At 37.7% G+C, this 20,873-nt stretch overlaps 1 protein-coding gene across 13 annotated transcripts in view; it reads left to right on the forward strand.

Moving 5' to 3' along the window:
* Positions 1 to 20,873, forward strand: part of LOC128240703 (uncharacterized) — a 161,302-nt gene that overhangs the window by 128,963 nt on the left and 11,466 nt on the right. For all 13 annotated transcript variants that reach the window (XM_052957450.1, XM_052957451.1, XM_052957452.1 and 10 more), the window contains 15 exons: positions 151 to 280; positions 580 to 673; positions 1,081 to 1,257; positions 3,339 to 3,501; positions 9,222 to 9,275; positions 9,958 to 10,030; positions 10,667 to 10,820; positions 15,187 to 15,277; positions 15,702 to 15,787; positions 16,221 to 16,383; positions 17,121 to 17,234; positions 18,024 to 18,206; positions 19,011 to 19,245; positions 19,761 to 19,903; positions 20,213 to 20,329. In XM_052957450.1, coding sequence (XP_052813410.1) covers positions 151 to 280; positions 580 to 673; positions 1,081 to 1,257; positions 3,339 to 3,501; positions 9,222 to 9,275; positions 9,958 to 10,030; positions 10,667 to 10,820; positions 15,187 to 15,277; positions 15,702 to 15,787; positions 16,221 to 16,383; positions 17,121 to 17,234; positions 18,024 to 18,206; positions 19,011 to 19,245; positions 19,761 to 19,903; positions 20,213 to 20,329 — 1,977 coding nt within the window. The remainder of the gene's footprint in view (positions 1 to 150; positions 281 to 579; positions 674 to 1,080; positions 1,258 to 3,338; positions 3,502 to 9,221; positions 9,276 to 9,957; positions 10,031 to 10,666; positions 10,821 to 15,186; positions 15,278 to 15,701; positions 15,788 to 16,220; positions 16,384 to 17,120; positions 17,235 to 18,023; positions 18,207 to 19,010; positions 19,246 to 19,760; positions 19,904 to 20,212; positions 20,330 to 20,873) is intronic.

The raw sequence follows: 20,873 nt of genomic DNA on the forward strand, positions 1-20,873 counted from the left end.
TTTTCAATAGTTCCTTAATGCAAATTATACTAATATATCTGCTGTTATTTTCGCATTTAAATGAAATTTCATCAACGAACTTGTCTAGGTTGATCATCCGTTTGGTGGCAGTATTTCATGCATTCGTTTCAAGAGATTTTTATTTTTTAGCCCCACGAGTTGAAGGTTATGACGTCATATTTGTACTTGATTCGTCGGTAACCCCAGAGCACTTTCGCTGGATGAACAATTATGCACGTGCAGTTGTCAGAGAGATGAGCATTGACGATGGCGAATTTAGGTATCTAATATCTCGTTACTACAACATTAGTGAGGTTATCAGACAAACGTCTGTCCGTATTCATTTCAATAACATACGAATGCTAAATGAAGTATTCCTCAAGTAAAATAGTCCAATGTCGCGTTTTGGCGCGAGCATGAAGTAGATGTCGTCGGATTTTAAAGTAGACAGCACCAGATCTTAGCTTTCAGCTTTGGTACATGAAATCGCCTTTCTTGATTGTCAGTTTCATACTTTGTTAATCGATTAGCGGTTACAGACAACTATGAAATCCAATACCATTTCCTGCTTTTTTCCAGAGTCGGCTACCTGATCTACAGTAATTCGGCCTACAGACAGTTTGATCTTCAAGATTACGGCACAAGGTCTGATGTTCTTAGTGCTATCGACAAGGTATGATATTCAATTTTGATAGTTAAACGATTGGTCCCAATAGTTTTTCTTATCATCCATCACTTTTGTCAAAAGTTGCTACAATATGTTTAAGATAAATGTATAACTAAAAGTTAATAAGAGATCGTACAATGTTTATAGTACAGTCATGTACGCTCAGGATAATAATGCATACCACACACGGCATGTGTGTACGCACCTGCATTTTATTAAAATATACTCTCTGTTATCAACGGTTAATATTGTTATTTGGATCCACTAATATGTTTTATCATATGTCTTTTGTACTGTGGAAGGCCTTTAAGGTAAATATATATTGATAACAGTGTAGGCTAGTGGACCTGTCCCTGTGATTTCAAAACTTATGCTCATATTCACTTTTTTGTTTTAATGCCCTGTCACGCTAGGTTGGCTACCGCCCGGGAACAAAGAACACCGCTGCGGCCTTGAAATACGCCCGCAAGCAGATGTTTACCCCTTCAAAAGGTGACAGGGAATACGCCAAGAATTACCTCATTCTGCTGACAGGAGATAACCCGAGTGATGATCCGTTTGGGGCCGCTACTGAGGCTTGTCAGCTCCAGGTTTAAACGCTTACTTAAACGCATTGACACTCATTGTTTCTTAAAGGCCCAGTTGAACCCTTGTATATGTGACCATCCATCCGTGTTTAGTACACTTTATCTCATTTGCATTGTGCTATCTGTCTATCATACCTCTGATCTGATTATCCTGCTGTGCAGTTCTTGCAGTTTTATTTTATATATGGACAATACATCTTGTCTCTGAGATCTAGTTATTGTTTTCAAATATTTGTTATTACAATGCCTTCGAATATCACACTTATGTGTTCCTCATTTATTTCCAATCGGTTTAATCGATAAATACATTAACTAAGCATATTGTGTATATGTATTAGTGAGACAATGAGATTATCTTCTCTCTAAGTGTCAACTCTAAATGGCCCTGAGGCAAAATAACAAACACACAGGAAATTTGCCCCTAATGTAAAAATCAGTGCAATTGACAAGAGATGCACAGCATGGGGTTATCATGCCAAACATTCTTTAAACTAGGCATTTATTTGTTAAACAGGCCATTTAAGGTTGACACATTTCGAGTAGATAATATCATAGTCTCACTAATCTAATAACTATAAACAATATGCATAGCTAATTTATTCATTAATTGAACCGATTGGAAATGAATAATACACGAATACGAGTGATACATTTTTAAATGGTTATATAACATATATATTTAAATCCATTTTAATTGCATGGTCATGATTGTTATATCCTAATTGTGAAGCATCATGGTTAAATCATATTAATTGGCTATTATATATAGCATAACTCTTATTCTTATTCAAAGGCATTGTAACAATAATTATATTATTACATTTGCAAACAACAACAACAACTAAAAGACAAGATGTATTGTCCATTTCTATAATTAAACCTTTATAACTGCACAGCTGGACACTCAGATCGGAGATCTGATAAGATGCATAAGGCAAAATTGAGATAAAGATCAAAACTAAGAAGTCGTGTACTATGAACGGATTTGTGGGGGGGGGGGGGGTCACTTATATATGGCTTAAACTAGGTCTTTAAGCCGGTGCATCAGTAAAAGTACTTCGTAAAAGTAATAGTAACATAGTATTAGTTCATTGAAGTGATTCAACGTTTTAAGTTATATTACGAAGTTTAAGATGTTTCTTAGTGAAGGTATAATTGCATAAAATTAATCATTTATATTCCTAAGAGTAAAGTCCTTAGCTTACCTGCTAAATTGGAATTACTTATCAGCTTATAGTGTAGTTAACGGTAAATAATTCAGACAATGTAAACTGTCCACATACATTGGAGCTTGTTTTCGTAGGAAAATTGCCGATGTGCTTAGATTGATTTCCAGCCATTTTTAGTTTTACATTTTACGCTTTCTTTCATTGTCGTAATCTCTGTTTAATATCGTTTATTGTTCTTTTTATGCCTCTATCCATATTTATGTCCGATAGTCGAAATGCTTCGATCCCGTATCAACTCGGAACCGTTTGTGGAGTGCTACCTTTCCCTATTTATGGCTATTTAAAGGGGCTGTACTCCGTATGATAAAATGACGAAAAAAAAGAAGAAAATTGTCGAAAACTGACATAAACTTGGCATCGATGTGTACAATGCATTGAAACATACTAACTGAAGTACCACATGGTTTACAATTTATTTAAGTTTAGCAGTTATTTCGTATTTTTCATTACAAAAGATTACTGGGTATGTGTACTAGGAAGAATTCATTCCTTATGTGTGATTGGCTAGTCGGTGTTATCACGTGATATTACCGAGGTAGGTGTATAGCTTGACTATGTCACCCAATTAGAGTAAGCCGTCGTAGCTCAGAAGATACGACGCTGGACTGCAATTTTGGCGACACAGGTTCGCACCCGGTCTCCGACACATTTTTTTTTATATTTTGGTACTTTTTTTTTACAACTATGATATCAAAGCGTAACACATTTTATTAGATAAAAGTCCTGAGATTCGTTACAGCAAAAAACTGTTTTGGGTGCCAATCTGGTGTACAGTCCCTTTAAACGTTAATTAAAATATTACAATTTAGCTGCAAATGTATTCAGTCCTTGCATCAATTTTATACTCAATTTTAGGCTGAAGGAGTGGGCATGTTTGGTGTTGGTTTTGGGGACTTTAGCAATCGTGACGAGTTGACCGCGTATTCCTCTGTGCCTAATGATGAATACCAGAGTGTTATGCGGCAGGAAAGTGATCAAAGCGAGGCGCCGGGACTCATGCTGTACAACCTTAAAAATAGTAAGTAAATAATGTACCCAGCTCGTTGCGCAGTAGGAACGCGGTCAAGGCGAGATGCCGGGACTCATGTTGTATAACCTTAAAAATAGTAAGTAAATAATGTACCCAGCTTGTTGTGCTTAAGGAAAGCGACCAAGGCAAGATGCCGGGACTCATGTTGTAAAACCTTAAAAATAGTAAGTAAATAATGTACCCACCTTGTTGTGCTTAAGGAAAGCGACCAAGGCGAGATGCCGGGACTCATGTTGTATAACCTAAAGACAAGTAAGTGAATGTTGGACCAATCTTTTGTGCAGTAGGAACGCGGTCAAGGCGAGATGCCGGGACTCATGTTGTATAACCTAAAGACAAGTAAGTGAATGTTGGACCAATCTTTTGTGCAGTAGGAACGCGGTCAAGGCGAGATGCCGGGACTCATGTTGTATAACCTAAAGACGAGTAAGTGAATGTTGGACCAATCTTTTGTGCAGTAGGAACGCGGTCAAGGCGAGATGCCGGGACTCATGTTGTATAACCTAAAGACGAGTAAGTGAATGTTGAACCAATCTTTTGCACAGTAGGAACGCGGTCAAGGCGAGATGCCGGGACTCATGTTGTATAACCTAAAGACGAGTAAGTGAATGTTGGACCAATCTTTTGTGCAGTAGGAACGCGGTCAAGGCGAGATGCCAGGACTCATGTTGTATAACCTAAAGACGAGTAAGTGAATGTTGGACCAATCTTTTGTGCAGTAGGAACGCGGTCAAGGCGAGATGCCGGGACTCATGTTGTATAACCTAAAGACGAGTAAGTGAATGTTGGACCAATCTTTTGTGCAGTAGGAACGCGGTCAAGGCGAGATGCCGGGACTCATGTTATATAACCTAAAGACGAGTAAGTGAATGTTGGACCAATCTTTTGTGCAGTAGGAACGCGGTCAAGGCGAGATGCCGGGACTCATGTTATATAACCTAAAGACGAGTAAGTGAATGTTGGACCAATCTTTTGTGCAGTAGGAACGCGGTCAAGGCGAGATGCCGGGACTCATGTTATATAACCTAAAGACGAGTAAGTGAATGTTGGACCAATCTTTTGTGCAGTAGGAACGCGGTCAAAGCGAGATGCCGGGACTCATGTTGTATAACCTAAAGACGAGTAAGTGAATGTTGGACCAATCTTTTGTGCAGTAGGAACGCGGTCAAGGCGAGATGCCGGGACTCATATTGTATAACCTAAAGACGAGTAAGTGAATGTTGGACCAATCTTTTGCGCAGTAGGAACGCGGTCAAGGCGAGATGCCGGGACTCATATTGTATAACCTAAAGACGAGTAAGTGAATGTTGGACCAATCTTTTGTGCAGTAGGAACGCGGTCAAAGCGAGATGCCGGGACTCATGTTGTATAACCTAAAGACGAGTAAGTTAATGTTGAACCAATCTTTTGTGCAGTAGGAACGCGGTCAAGGCGAGATGCCGGGACTCATGTTGTATAACCTAAAGACGAGTAAGTGAATGTTGGACCAATCTTTTGTGCAGTAGGAACGCGGTCAAGGCGAGATGCCGGGACTCATGTTGTATAACCTAAAGACGAGTAAGTGAATGTTGGACCAATCTTTTGCGCAGTAGGAACGCGGTCAAAGCGAGATGCCGGGACTCATGTTGTATAACCTAAAGACGAGTAAGTGAATGTTGAACCAATCTTTTGTGCAGTAGGAACGCGGTCAAAGCGAGATGCCGGGACTCATGTTGTATAACCTAAAGACGAGTAAGTGAATGTTGGACCAATCTTTTGTGCAGTAGGAACGCGGTCAAAGCGAGATGCCGGGACTCATGTTGTATAACCTAAAGACGAGTAAGTGAATGTTGGACCAATCTTTTGTGCAGTAGGAACGCGGTCAATGCGAGATGCCGGGACTCATATTGTATAACCTAAAGACGAGTAAGTGAATGTTGGACCAATCTTTTGTGCAGTAGGAACGCGGTCAATGCGAGATGCCGGGACTCATATTGTATAACCTAAAGACGAGTAAGTGAATGTTGGACCAATCTTTTGTGCAGTAGGAACGCGGTCAATGCGAGATGCCGGGACTCATGTTATATAACCTAAAGACGAGTAAGTGGATGTTGAACCAATCTTTTGTGCAGTAGGAAAGCGTTCAAGGCGAGATGCCGGGACTCATGTTATATAACCTAAAGACGAGTAAGTGAAAGTTGGACCAATCTTTTGTGCAGTAGGAACGCGGTCAAGGCGAGATGCCGGGACTCATGTTATATAACCTAAAGACGAGTAAGTGAATGTTGGACCAATCTTTTGTGCAGTAGGAACGCGGTCAAGGCGAGATGCCGGGACTCATGTTATATAACCTAAAGACAAGTAAGTGAATGTTGGACCAATCTTTTGTGCAGTAGGAACGCGGTCAAGGCGAGATGCCGGGACTCATGTTGTATAACCTAAAGACGAGTAAGTGAATGTTGGACCAATCTTTTGTGCAGTAGGAACGCGGTCAAGGCGAGATGCCGGGACTCATGTTATATAACCTAAAGACGAGTAAGTGAATGTTGGACCAATCTTTTGTGCAGTAGGAACGCGGTCAAGGCGAGATGCCGGGACTCATGTTATATAACCTAAGACAAGTAAGTGAATGTTGGACCAATCTTTTGTGCAGTAGGAACGCGGTCAAGGCGAGATGCCGGGACTCATGTTGTATAACCTAAAGACGAGTAAGTGAATGTTGGACCAATCTTTTGTGCAGTAGGAACGCGGTCAAGGCGAGATGCCGGGACTCATGTTATATAACCTAAAGACGAGTAAGTGAATGTTGGACCAATCTTTTGTGCAGTAGGAACGCGGTCAAGGCGAGATGCCGGGACTCATGTTATATAACCTAAAGACGAGTAAGTGAATGTTGGACCAATCTTTTGCGCAATAGGAACGCGGTCAAGGCGAGATGCCGGGACTCATGTTATATAACCTAAAGACGAGTAAGTGAATGTTGGACCAATCTTTTGCGCAATAGGAACGCGGTCAAGGCGAGATGCCGGGACTCATGTTATATAACCTAAAGACGAGTAAGTGAATGTTGGACCAATCTTTTGCGCAATAGGAACGCGGTCAAGGCGAGATGCCGGGACTCATGTTGTATAACCTAAAGACGAGTAAGTGAATGTTGGACCAATCTTTTGCGCAGTAGGAACGCGGTCAAAGCGAGATGCCGAGACTCATGTTATATAACCTAAAGACGAGTAAGTGAATGTTGGACCAATCTTTTGTGCAGTAGGAACGCGGTCAAGGCGAGATGCCGGGACTCATGTTATATAACCTAAAGACGAGTAAGTGAATGTTGGACCAATCTTTTGTGCAGTAGGAACGCGGTCAAAGCGAGATGCCGGGACTCATATTGTATAACCTAAAGACAAGTAAGTGAATGTTGGACCAATCTTTTGTGCAGTAGGAACGCGGTCAAGGCGAGATGCCGGGACTCATGTTGTATAACCTAAAGACAAGTAAGTGAATGTTGGACCAATCTTTTGCGCAGTAGGAACGCGGTCAAAGCGAGATGCCGGGACTCATATTGTATAACCTAAAGACAAGTAAGTGAATGTTGGACCAATCTTTTGTGCAGTAGGAACGCGGTCAAGGCGAGATGCCGGGACTCATATTGTATAACCTAAAGACAAGTAAGTGAATGTTGGACCAATCTTTTGTGCAGTAGGAACGCGGTCAAGGCGAGATGCCGGGACTCATATTGTATAACCTAAAGACGAGTAAGTGAATGTTGAACCAATCTTTTGTGCAGTAGGAACGCGGTCAAGGCGAGATGCCGGGACTCATGTTATATAACCTAAAGACGAGTAAGTGAATGTTGAACCAATCTTTTGTGCAGTAGGAACGCGGTCAAGGCGAGATGCCGGGACTCATGTTGTATAACCTAAAGACGAGTAAGTGAATGTTGAACCAATCTTTTGTGCAGTAGGAACGCGGTCAAGGCGAGATACCGGGACTCATGTTATATAACCTAAAGACGAGTAAGTGAATGTTGAACCAATCTTTTGTGCAGTAGGAACGCGGTCAAGGCGAGATGCCGGGACTCATGTTATATAACCTAAAGACGAGTAAGTGAATGTTGGACCAATCTTTTGTGCAGTAGGAACGCGTTCAAGGCGAGATGCCGGGACTCATGTTATATAACCTAAAGACGAGTAAGTGAATGTTGAACCAATCTTTTGTGCAGTAGGAACGCGGTCAAGGCGAGATGCCGGGACTCATGTGATATAACCTAAAGACGAGTAAGTGAATGTTGGACCAATCTTTTGTGCAGTAGGAACGCGGTCAATGCGAGATGCCGGGACTCATGTTGTATAACCTAAAGACGAGTAAGTGAATGTTGGACCAATCTTTTGTGCAGTAGGAACGCGGTCAAGGCGAGATGCCGGGACTCATGTTATATAACCTAAAGACGAGTAAGTGAATGTTGGACCAATCTTTTGTGCAGTAGGAACGCGGTCAAGGCGAGATGCCGGGACTCATGTTGTATAACCTAAAGACGAGTAAGTGAATGTTGGACCAATCTTTTGTGCAGTAGGAACGCGGTCAAGGCGAGATGCCGGGACTCATGTTGTATAACCTAAAGACGAGTAAGTGAATGTTGGACCAATCTTTTGTGCAGTAGGAACGCGGTCAAGGCGAGATGCCGGGACTCATGTTGTATAACCTAAAGACGAGTAAGTGAATGTTGTACCAAGCTTGTTATGCAGCAGGAAAGCGAACACGGCAAGTTATCTGGTCTTATGCTGTATATTCTATAGACGACTAAGTAAATGTTGAATCCAGTTTGTTGTGCAGAAACAAAGAGGCGAGATGTATGGATTCATGTTGTACAACCTTGACCAGAGTAAGTAAACGTTGTACCCAATTTTTTATGCGGCAGGAAATCAAACAAAGCGAGATGCAGGGTCTAATGTTGTTCAAACTGCGCAAAAATAAGTTTAAGCTGTCCCCAGCTTGTTAATTGGAAGGAAAGCGAACAAGTCTAAATTGTGGGACTCATGTTGTACAACCTAAAGAGATTTAAAAGCAATGTTGATCCCAGCTTGTTCTGCGGAAGCAGTGCAAACAATTAGAGATATCGGGACTCATGCTGTATAAACTTAACAAAAGTAATTAAATTTTGTAACCCAGCTTGTTACACTAGAGGAAAGAAAACAAAGCTTTGCATTTGGTAAAAAATCGAATTGACATTGTTATAGAAACTGTAAAAGTATCATTGTCTGTTAGCACAAGTCACACACATTGTAGAAAAGAGTCAAAGAAGCATTCTGTTTATCAAGAAAAGATACATCACCATTCATATAAGGTATCATAGATGCACATGGCTTGAGTAAAAAGCAGTGTTAAAACTTTAGGCGACTTTAACTGAAAAAAGACAGGGAAAACGAACGGACCGCACCTTTACCACGAGTATAGGAAAATTACAGGACACAATAGTGTAACTTTGTTCTAATTCATTATGAAAAATAACCGATGATTTATTTTTAATCAATAACATACATAACGCCTTTTTCATTGTCGCCTTAAATTGTATTGAAAACAATTTTCATTGTTTATTCGTTTTGTTATTTGCTGCCCAGATCAATTTTATACTTTGAACATGGTAGAAAGCCATTGTACATGGATTTTTTTTCTTTACCAAGGAATTTGAAATAGACCAGCATCTTATACTGTTTGTTTGACATTTGTTTCAGGAACTCCGCGCCCCTCTGCGTGCCCGGTCGTAGTAACTACACCATACAATGGCGGTAAGAGTCATATACCTATATGCGTTTTTCCAACTGTGTTGGCTCGAACTCCTCGGAACAAGAGAAAATAACTCGAGCCTCGAAAAATTCGACCCATGCGGAAATGCTCACATTCAGTTTCAAGAAATCGGTCCCTCTTATCATGTTCGAGCAAAAGAGGAATTCGAGCTAAGCGAGTTCGAGCCAACGGGTTCCAACTGTATGAGTAACTACAGGGTTACCCACTTACACATGAGAAACCAGGCCCCAATATCTCGAAAATACTCAATTCAAATCTCAATCTCAGTCTCAACTCGTTTTATCAAACTACAGCATCATATGATTGTAAATTGTAAATGTTTTACCCTTTTTAAAATCGCATTCTCTCATTCATTATGTCGATAAAAAAAATTGGTCAACATTTTATAGAAAAAAATGAGAGCAAAAACTTAAATTGAGTCCATTTTTTTGTTTTTGAATTTTACTCAAGTACATTTTGTGCTGCAGAAATATATTTTTGTAGATTATTGAGCAATCATGTTAATCAACATAATGCATGTGAGAATGTGCTTTTAAAAATGGTAAAACATTAGTATTTTTAATAATGTTAATAACAAAATCCCTCCCGCTCATTTTTGTATAGGTGGACATGATGTATTTTTTTAACATTTAGGTAATAATCATTTGTCTATGTTTTTTTTAGATTGCTTTGCGTCAGGGGACATCGTCTTTATTCTTGATTCTAGTGGATCAGTCGGTCAGGACAACTTCTACAGGTTTGTAAATACTCATTTTTATACTATACATCTTTATAAGTGTAGGTTTGCCATTAAATATTTCTTACACATACCATTATTGGGCCGATTTCTAAAACAACATCGTTTTTATTGAAAATGTAGTTCTCGACGGATACGTGTTTACACACCGAAATCGACGTGATGCAGGTCACCAGAAAAGCGTCCTAGCATAATATCCCCTATGTGAATGTTCCCTTATGCAGCTAAGAGCATGAACATAAACTCAACGGTGGATCAGCCATCTAAGAAAATAAAACAAATGGCAACCCCACATCAGTTGAAAAAGGATGCTAATCTAGCAACTAATTTATAATGGCCTTATGGAGATATCATAGAAAATGTTAATTTGTGGGTCGCAGTTCTTAAACATTTAGATGAAATAATAACAAGTACTGCTCCTGTGGATTGTAACGTTTCATTGTGATTGGTCATCTTTATCTTCATTTCTCTTTATGACTGATATGAAATATACTTTTGAGATTCAATGTTGAAATCAAAAAAAGTAATTGTTTGTTCAAGGTTATTGTTTATTTTATAAGTTAGGTATGGCATTTTAATATGTATTGTTATTAATATCGATATTCAATATTCGATCCCATGTTTTCTGTTTTTCAGAGTGTTGAACTTCACATACAGTACTATCGACGGCCTTGACATTGACAGCGGTCACTTCCGGGTCGGAGTCACAACTTTCAGTGACAGTTCCAGGCTAGATTTTAACCTGAATGACTTCAGTAATAAGCAGGATATACATGATGCTTTGACTCAGGTATTTCATTTAAGATAAAACAAAATATTATTATGTTATTTTTGCATTTTTGGAGAATGTATACAATAAATTATTAAGTAGTTAAATATTATGTAGTTAATATTTAATTGCTCAAGTTAATATTATATGCATGGTCAAACCAATAATTATTTGGCCCAAATATCTCTAAACCTCCCTTATTACAGGATTAAGCTAAGCTCACCTTTTTTTTCTATGATTTACATGATTTGTACTTCTTGAGGAATTTTAAGACTCTCAATATGAATTATCACAGTAAAAAATATTTTAATTATCAAAAGCAACTAACCTTAATCGATTAAATTGAAAACATCACGTGATAATATCCATCAACCAATCACGCTTTTGCTGATTAGCGTTGGTAGCGGTATTCAGAATTGTGGGTTTGAAAGACAATATTTGAGCGATTTTAATCATTTGTTGAAGGGTTAATAGCTTTCATGATCCTTTGACACTTTTTACGCTTTGCCACACTTGATTTCGTTTTAAAATTATATTTTTCTTTGTTAAAAGTGAATTTAACAAACCATGAGCAAGTCCCTTTAATAACATGTTTTGGATTTGCGTAGTTCAATATTATCAATAATTTATTTATCTTTTTAAGTTTTAGAAGTAGTAATGGTCAATGGGTGGTATTCAATATTCATCTTAATGTAAGTTAATCTTGTTGTCATACATAATTCAATCAATTGGTCAGATATTTAAAAAGTAATCCGATTAGCTATATCGTTCTAAGATCCATTTAAGACTAATATTGAATACCAGCCATTATTCACTCAACGTCCTTAGTCTAACTTTCATATATTAAATGTTTAAATATAGCAAGACTTAGTAATTATCTGTCTTCTGATAAAAGAATAGTTGATACATATTTGAATCAAACCTTCTATTTGACACGAACTAAGCATTTTTGTTTCCATAAATGTTTCAGAAATATCTATTTTAGAATGGAAAAAAAAAATCGGCACTATTGAGTATTCAGACTAACGACGTTGGTGAACATTTGAAGGCTTCTGTAATATTTTAGTTTGAGTATTAATAGTGGTATTCTTATATTTATTTGTTTTTCTTATACCAAATAATATTATTTTTTATTCTTTCAGAGGGTTTGTTATTCATGTAACAAATTAATGCTTGTGACAGAGTATATTTGTAGTTCGGATGTTACTAAATACCGTACTAACTCTTGGTTATATAGTTTCTTGAAACTCTGTTTTCGTCTTAATAATATGTTGCTATGGGGAAAGGGCTTTCTACTGGCTGTTTCGTCGTAAATGCATTGAAATGTACAAGTATTATAGATTACTTAATGAAGATTACAGTACCGCATTTTGGATTTTAGTCGTACGTAGTGTCAGTGTTTTGGGAAATGTTAGATTGTGTTATGCGCAGTATTGGTGTCTAAGTCATAGAGCAACTTAAGTCATTTCCTAACTTAAAGGCCTAGTTTACGGAATGTTTGGCATGATAATTCCTTGCTGTGCATCTTCTGCTAATTGCACTGGTGTCACAGTAGGGGCCAATTTATTGTGTATTCGTTTATAGGCTCAGTACCATTTAGGGTCTATTTCTATAATAAAACCTTCCAAAATGCACAACAGGATACTCAGATCGGAGATCTGATAAGAGGGATCAAGGCAAGTGAATTAAGATTAATACACAGAGGTTGTGTACTGTACACAGTTTGGGGGGGGGGGGGGTCACTTCTAGAAGGCTCAAACTAGGCCTTTAAGTCCCTTTCTTATTTTTTCTTATTTTGTATTAATGTTGTTATGAAAATTTTATGAACTTTAATAGGAAAACCGGCCCTTAAATACCTGAAACAATATTATATGGATTTCAGATGCTTTGCGTTTAGTTCATAATATATGAACTTGTTGAAAAAAATCCATGTCTAGCTTCTAGCACAATCATTTAATAGAAATGATCTCCTGCTTTGGTGTCATCTGACCTGAAATGCATTTAGTGGCATTTAACCTAAAAGTATTTATTTTTCTACCGATTTATCAAAGGGGTCACTCCTTTCAACGATCTAGCATAAAATAAATTTGCAGATTAGAAATGTCAGAAAATCTCGAAAGGCCTTAATAGCTCAAAGTACCTAAATGAAAAGTTGCAAAAACATCCCGTCTACAAGGAAAATCAGATCACCCTTCAATCCATCAATAGCAACCAAAATTTTTACCTGAACATGCGTCTAATTGACGAAATTTGTTCAAGTTTCCGAATCAAATTCAATTTTTTTATTTATTTGTAAAGAAAGGCCTCCGGCCCATAATACAACACATACAATACAAAGCATAAGATCTTTAGAGTTGTGATTCCTTAATGACATTCATTTTTCCTGATCTTTTTGTTTCATTATTACATTTACAAAGAATGCTATATTTTTTATTCGATCATCGTTTAGACTTTGCATAAGATTTATGAAGTTTTGGAAGTCTTGCCTACCCGTGTACCATTTACAGATATAAAATTGCCTTTCTTGCCTGAATTTGTTACATTGAAAGAATACATGAAATTCATCTTCTACACATCTGATATCAAAATTAATTAAGCAATATCTACACAGTCTATTTTCCCTTTCGATACCCAAATGTTGACCAGTCTCAATAAACAATTAATGGCTAGAACATCGGAATCTCGCCAACGATTTGCTCACATAAAATGGTAGATTAATACATAAATATTTTTCTGGATTTAACAAAGTTTTAAAATGCTTATATGTGTCACATCGTGTTGAGTCTCCCACATTTTCGAACCAGTTTTGTCTTTTACAATCAACTAACCTTTGCTTAAATGATATTAAATTTCGCCAACATTTCCAACTTCCTGACTTAGCCAAACAAAACCAAAACATATTTGAATAATAAATTCTTTACAGATGTAACCCATTTTTTTCTTCCAATATCATCATGTCGTTTAAGCATTATATAGCAGTTTCTTGGATAACGTTCATTGGACATGTATAGCAGTTTGCACCAGTACTTAATACATTTTACATGATGATCAATACATAGAGGAAACCTCCCGCATTCCCCCAATGCAACACAATCGTTAACATAATTATTTACCCCAAGGAATTCCTTACAATATTGAATTTGTACCTGTTCAAGAATATCAGATATTTCCGTACCATATATTTCAGCACCGTAAATAATTATAGGCTTAACCATTGAATCAAATATTTTAAAGTATTCAGTGTGAGAATGTAACACAGTAACCGGTCCACTGATCAAATCTATGTACAGTTCAAAGGGACCTTACTCCTGACGGAGTTCATTACTATTAAATGACTATGGCGTCAAGGGGCGCAGCATACACATTTTCTTTCCGAAATATCGAAAATATAAAATCGACAGACACATATTTTAGGCTTTAAAGTAAAATCAAAGGTCATCGTTGTACTTGCAAATATACTTACTGGTAGGGGATATACGCCCAAATACATCCCCAGTAATCTAGCTGGAAAAAATCAAGGGGGGGGGCACCAAAAAAAGCTTAAACATTATCTTTAGCCAAACCACGCCTCTGGCTTCAATGGCATAAACAACAAAGATAATCAGTGCTATAACTTTTTCCAAATCCTCTATCAATATCTATTCTGTATGAATCTCTGAGTATTAATATATATACATGTACAGTTAACTGATAATCCATCTGACAAAGCAATTGTAAAATCATAATATATGTCATTTATCTTTAAAATGCTAGGTTTCTTCTTATTCGAGTATTACCGATCATTATATTCTAATCCAGGCTTTGCGATACTCTGTCGCTATGTGTTATCTTCAAATAATTCTGTACGCAAGATGTGCCTTTATTATGAAGAAAAAAGCAATGTAGAAATGTATGCCATTTATAGTGTAAAGTGTTGACTTTTCTGTCTTAAAACACATGTTATGCAATACAGCCAAACCTCATTTGCTCGAGCTCGAAGGGACATTGAGCCTAAAAAAATTGAGCAAGGAGGCAATGCTTACTTAAAGTTTTAAGAAATCGGTCCTTAACATCCAGTTCGAGCAAACGAAGAATTCGAGCCAATCGAGTTCGAGCTAACAGGGTTCGACTGTATTGCTCTTCTCACTTTGTCTTTGCATGCAGCACAAGGATTTCTGTGGTAAAATATAACTTATAAGTTGATAGTATCATACAAAAAGACCTACAATAGCCGTTGGTTAATTTCTATAAATATTGCTTTATTAGATGTAGGCATGTTTTATTTCAAACTCATTTAAAAGTTTCTTTTGTTTCTTTTTGTCAAATATTAACACAATACGATTTCAAAATAGAAATAATTTAATGATAATCTGTTTTATAATTATATTTAAAACACAATAATTTATAGGTACGATACATGTACGGAAACACCCACACTGCGCATGCGCTGAGACGAGCTCGACTTGAGATGTTCCAATTGGCAGCGGGAGATAGACCAGGTAAAAATAACAATACAATCGAACCCCGTTGGCTCGAACTCACAGGGACCGGCGAAAATACTTCGAGCCTCAGAAAAATCGAACCAAGCGGAATGGTTTCAGTTTTAAGAAATCGGTCCTTTATATCTAGTTCGAGCCGACGAGGATTTCGAGCCAAACGAATTCGAACCAACGGGGTTCTACTGTATATTAGTATTTTGTTTTCACATTTAACCGATGTTGATTATACGAGTACTTTTAGTAAGTTTGAATTCCTAAATAAAATACACAAGTCCGCACTCTCGCGCACCATCGTGCCAACGAGAGTGACTTAGTATAAGTTATCATAATTTTCTTCACAATCGTTGAAAGATATATAATGTTAAAACAAATAAAATACACTAACGATTAAATATTAATCATGCATTCAAATATTCCATTCCAGATGTCCCTAACGTGATTGTTATAATCACTGACGGCCAGTCCAACATCAACCATGAGATGACAATACCGGAAGCCAGGCACCTTAAGGTACATTTAAGTACATTATTTAATGTTCAAAGTTTTAGAGTTGTCATTGGGACAAGTTTGAGGTTATCGCCATTAAAACTAATTTACCCCACTCCCCTCGTACACTCCAGAGTCATCCTAACCGCGTAGCGAAAGATTAGAGCGAAAATATCTTATCGTATTCTCAGCGTGTTTGTTATAAAAGCCATAAAGCCATTTGTGTCGTCGTCATCGGCGTCGTGAAAAAACGTTTAACCTGGCCATACTCTTACACCGTTGAAGATATTCAAATGAAATTTGGTACACATGTGACAAGCGACATCGCTCGTTTTTTGACTGAGAAAACAAAACAAGATCATTCAAGTGATTGCGGTGTTCTTATTAAAGTCTATAATTGCTTTCACCATCTCGTCTGTTGACATTAACACTCTCAACTTCGTATGAATAATTTAAGGCTGCTGGCGTGACGATCATTACCTTAGCGGTCGGGTTTACCTCCGAGACGAGTGAACTTGTCGGCCTGACATCTCCACCAATCAGCGAGAACCTCGTCTACACGGAGGATTACGAGTCATTGTCTAAAGTCAAGGACAAACTCATTGAGCCTCTTTGCCACGGTAGGTATAGCGATTGCCGTATATGTACACACTCGCCTCATGTCCTTCAAGAGCCTCATAATCCTTTACATGTTATACATACATTTGCCTTCTAGTTTCAATTCTTATTACATTCGGAATACCTCGACCATCCATTGAGGAAAACTACCCCGGGTGTTTGCCGGTACATCACAAGAAGTAGTTCATAAAAAATAAATAACAGTTTTAATTAAGTGTAGTGTTTTAACGTGTATTTTCTATTACTACATATAAATCGAGTAAATTGTCAGTAAAGTGTATTATTGCATAAATAATAAAGATTCCCCAGAGTGATGTCATAAAATTAAACTGCTGTATTGAAATTAATACGCGATCTACTTGCAGCGTTGTTTAATGTAATGAATCCTGACATTGTAAACCGTCTATATACATCCGAGGTTGTTTTCGATGGAAAAAGGCCGAGGAGTTCCGATTGTTCTTGTTAAGTTGTTTTTTGCTTCCATATTGATTTCCAGACCATCAATATTTTAACTCTATCCCTTATACTTCACATGCTCGTAATACAGACCAAATATTACATTTTTACATGAATTTTATTTCATTTATATTATGATTCCAAACACGTCTGTAATGTACTTCCATGTTCAAAGATTTGCAGAAGCTGGCACATATCCCTGTTTTTCATAACATAAGATTTAACAGTAATTAACCTTAGAAATTTCAACATTGATTGTAGCATTACCATAATGTCCTTCTAGATAGCAACATGTGCCGAAGCAGTCCCTGCCAAAATGGCGGCGTTTGTATGGACGGTATCCGCAGCTACATCTGTATCTGTCCGGACGATTTCTTCGGAGACACCTGCAGTAAACGTAAGTACTTATGTACTTAAATGTGTACTTATCTTTCACTTTAAGCTGCATTCTCACAAATTTATAATTTGACAACATTTTTAGTTTTTGTCTTTGAATGAGCCATTTCTGCGTGAATGTAAGACTACTGACAAAATGTCAGTTTGCAGTTTATCATATTTACGTTTAAAAATTGATGTTTTATCGATAAAAGCGTTACCAACGCTTTAAGAAAAAATGTCGGCTTTTCACTAAAGAATTGAGATATGTTCTATTATGAGTGATATAATATGACTGAATTTAAGGCATTGACACCGAATTCAATCTGGGATAATAAAAGAAAGAAAAAGTCAAAGCTGACAATCTGTTAAGAGTTCAGATTTAACGTGTACATACCGGATAAATACTGCCATTTAAAAAGGGTAGGATGATGACTCCTTGGTTTGATCCTGGCAAAAACATTATTTGGTTTACCAAGATTTTTTTGCAAATAAAATAATACATCAACATGAGCTTTGAATAAGTGAATTACATAGCATGTCTACAAGTACAAATCTAATAACATGCAATCATGATAGTAATACAGTATATATTATGTGACAGTCGTTGGTACCTCGTTGAATAATTTGAGATAACGAACACTTGGTAGAATCGAAATTCAAAACGTTTCTAACGAAATTTGTATCTGACTGTCGGAGTCTGTAATAAAAACATATTGAATCAGCATAAATGAGTGTAAATTTAATTAAAACTTAAAAAGTAGAAAGGGTAGAGAAACAAACTAGCAAGATACTTTCTTCTCTGATATAGATTGCGGGGAACCATCTGACGTTGTTATCGTTCTGGATTCGTCCAATACTGTCGGGGAGTACAACTTCGGCCGTCTCAAGGAATATTCGGAGCACCTTGTTCGTGAAATGAATAAAGATTCTTGTGACGTCAACATCGGGTTCATGAAGTACAGCTCCAATGCAATGGTCCAAGTTCATCTAGGTATGTACCATTTATGCACAAGTCAATTGTAACCTCCCCCTCTCCCCCAGGTCCGGGGAATTGCGGGGACTTTGACTTACGGTCGGACAGCCAAGCCCGGGTAAAATCCCCGCCCTGCGGGGATGTACTGCTGGTAAAATCTCTGTCAAATGCCCCCGCACCCCAGGGACTCTAGGTAAGGCCCATTTCCCGCTATTTTTGGCGCGAAGACAAAACCGCTGCATTCACCCGGCACTGCGGGCCACCTGGAAGGTAAAAACGGCCAATTTCCCCGGCTATCCCCGGTAGGTATACCCCGGACTTAGGGGGGGGGGGGGCGTGGTAACAATTGACTGGTGCATTATTCTCGAATTTTATTGTCTTTTCGGTTTTACAAAGGCGGTACCTAACAATCCTTGATAAACACCCCTAGTTGTTTATGTGTTTATATGTAATGTGTTGTTTGTGAAATTTTCTGCAGCATCTCCATGTTTTTGGTTTGTGGTTATTTGTTTGTATGTTCTATGTCTTTGGCGTGGACCCCTACGTCATTAAACGGGGTTTATGTTTAAACTTTCGACTTCTGTACTTGTTTTTGTACTTTTTCATATAAATAGTTAAATACCATTTGTTGAACAAGCCGTAAACTAAATCTCATATTAAATCCAATGCAAGTTTAAAATGTTTAGAAAGTCCTTTAAAAAAGTAGCATATGCAATTAGTCAAAAACACCAAACTGCTTTATTTTTTTACCCCACCCCCTCCCCTGTTATTTATCGCAGTTTTCAACATGATCAATTGAGATACTAAATTTTACGTCAACAGGAACGTATGACGACACAGAAACGAACGTCCGGGCTGTTGAGCAGATTTCCTACAGTAGGGGACGTGCGAACATGGCGGCTGCGTTCAGATCTCTGAGGACAGAGATGTTCAATGGTAGGGGTGGGGACAGACCCGGGGCAAGGAATATTGCTTACTTCCTGACGGACGGAACCAACGATGCGGAGAGTGAGATGGCGGAATCTGAGGCAGAGCAAGCTATCAGCTCCGGAATCAGGTAATGCCTTCAAGGGGCACAGTGTGGATTGAAGGGTCATAACATCGGTTCGAGGTAACTAGGCTTGTCTAGTTACGAGCTACGCAGCGTGACCAAGGGTCAGACCTAATCTTTCCGGACCGGACACACATGCTTGATGTTTTTCTAGCATACTTTGAATTACTTTTTTGTGAAAAAAAATGACATAGAAAAACCCATTTTTGTACATTTCACTTATAATCGCGTGCGATGATGTTTACTAACGTCATGACGCGCAGTAATTTTTATTCACTGCAGACGTCAAGAGGTTCTTTCAATTTAACGTCTTTTAAGAGTAATTTTTGTTTGTTTTGAAGCTATATTATTTGTAAAATCAATGCTTATGGAAGTCATCTATTGAAATATCATAATTATGCTTACAAAATAGTATAATAACAGAAATAAACAGTATTGCGTCACAGCGCGTAACTATACCATGCACGCGATCTGCGGCTACATACGCATATGTTATCATGTACATATTCTTGATATTTTAGAATTGTACCTATCGGAATTAACCTCCGAGAACGGTTCGAGCTGGACAACATTGCAGAGAAACAGAATCTAAACGTGATTGAGATTAACGACGAACCTGCCCTCATCGAGAACACTGACGTCATACTGCGACCGCTTTACGAAGGTAAATAGAACATTGGCGTCATACTGCGACCAAGGTACATATCATTTTCCTTGTAGATAGAAAATACACTGATCGAATATATTTCGTTTTAATATTGATTCAAATTAATGGTGTCATTCTAACAGAGCTGATAACGTTTGTTATAATTGGGGAATATTTCAATACGACGATTTGGACTAGTATCTTTCTCAAACTTTAACGACGGAATGAAATTTTTGGCTTTTAAATTTGTGATGTTTCGTATCACCTCCACTTCTGCTTTTACATGTTTAGTTTTAGCTTTACTTAAACACGAATGGTTGTTTTCAGGTTCTAACGACTATTGCGCGGAGAACCCTTGCAGCAATGGAGGGCAGTGTGTTAATGAACCGTTCGGCTACAGCTGTGAATGTGATATTGGATACACCGGTGACACTTGCACTCAACGTAAGTTAATCTCAATCCTTAATAATTATAATGCATGTAATTGATGTATTTTCTAAATGTACTTATATACAATATATATGTTTAAACCAACGTGACTTTATAAACAAACATGATTCGAAAATAGCGTATTCACTTATTATCTTTGTTTGATAAACTTATATAACCAGTGGTAAGTTATGGCTGTGCTGTTTGGGGTTAACAAAATGGCACTACAATAGAAAGTGTTCATTTGAAGTTTTGCTAAGAGATTTATAGATTTTAGAACCAAAACCAAAACTAATTGAGTTCATGGAGAACTAGGAGGAACTCCATCACTAGAATACTTGTAAGTGTAATAAAGTAGTTGATGCAAATTGCTCAATGTGATGATGTCAAATATATTAAAGCAGGCTGTTGTTCAGATATTTAGAAATATTGCCTACAATTTAAGTAGGTTATTCGGAATCACATCTAGTTGTGCTAATTAAAAGAACTTACTATTAAATTGTACTACCGTTTACATTTCAATTTCATTCATAATAGTAGTAAACACATGTTTTCATCT

This window comes from Mya arenaria, chromosome 7 (assembly GCF_026914265.1).
Source record: "Mya arenaria isolate MELC-2E11 chromosome 7, ASM2691426v1".
NCBI classification, from domain to species: Eukaryota; Metazoa; Mollusca; class Bivalvia; order Myida; family Myidae; genus Mya; species Mya arenaria.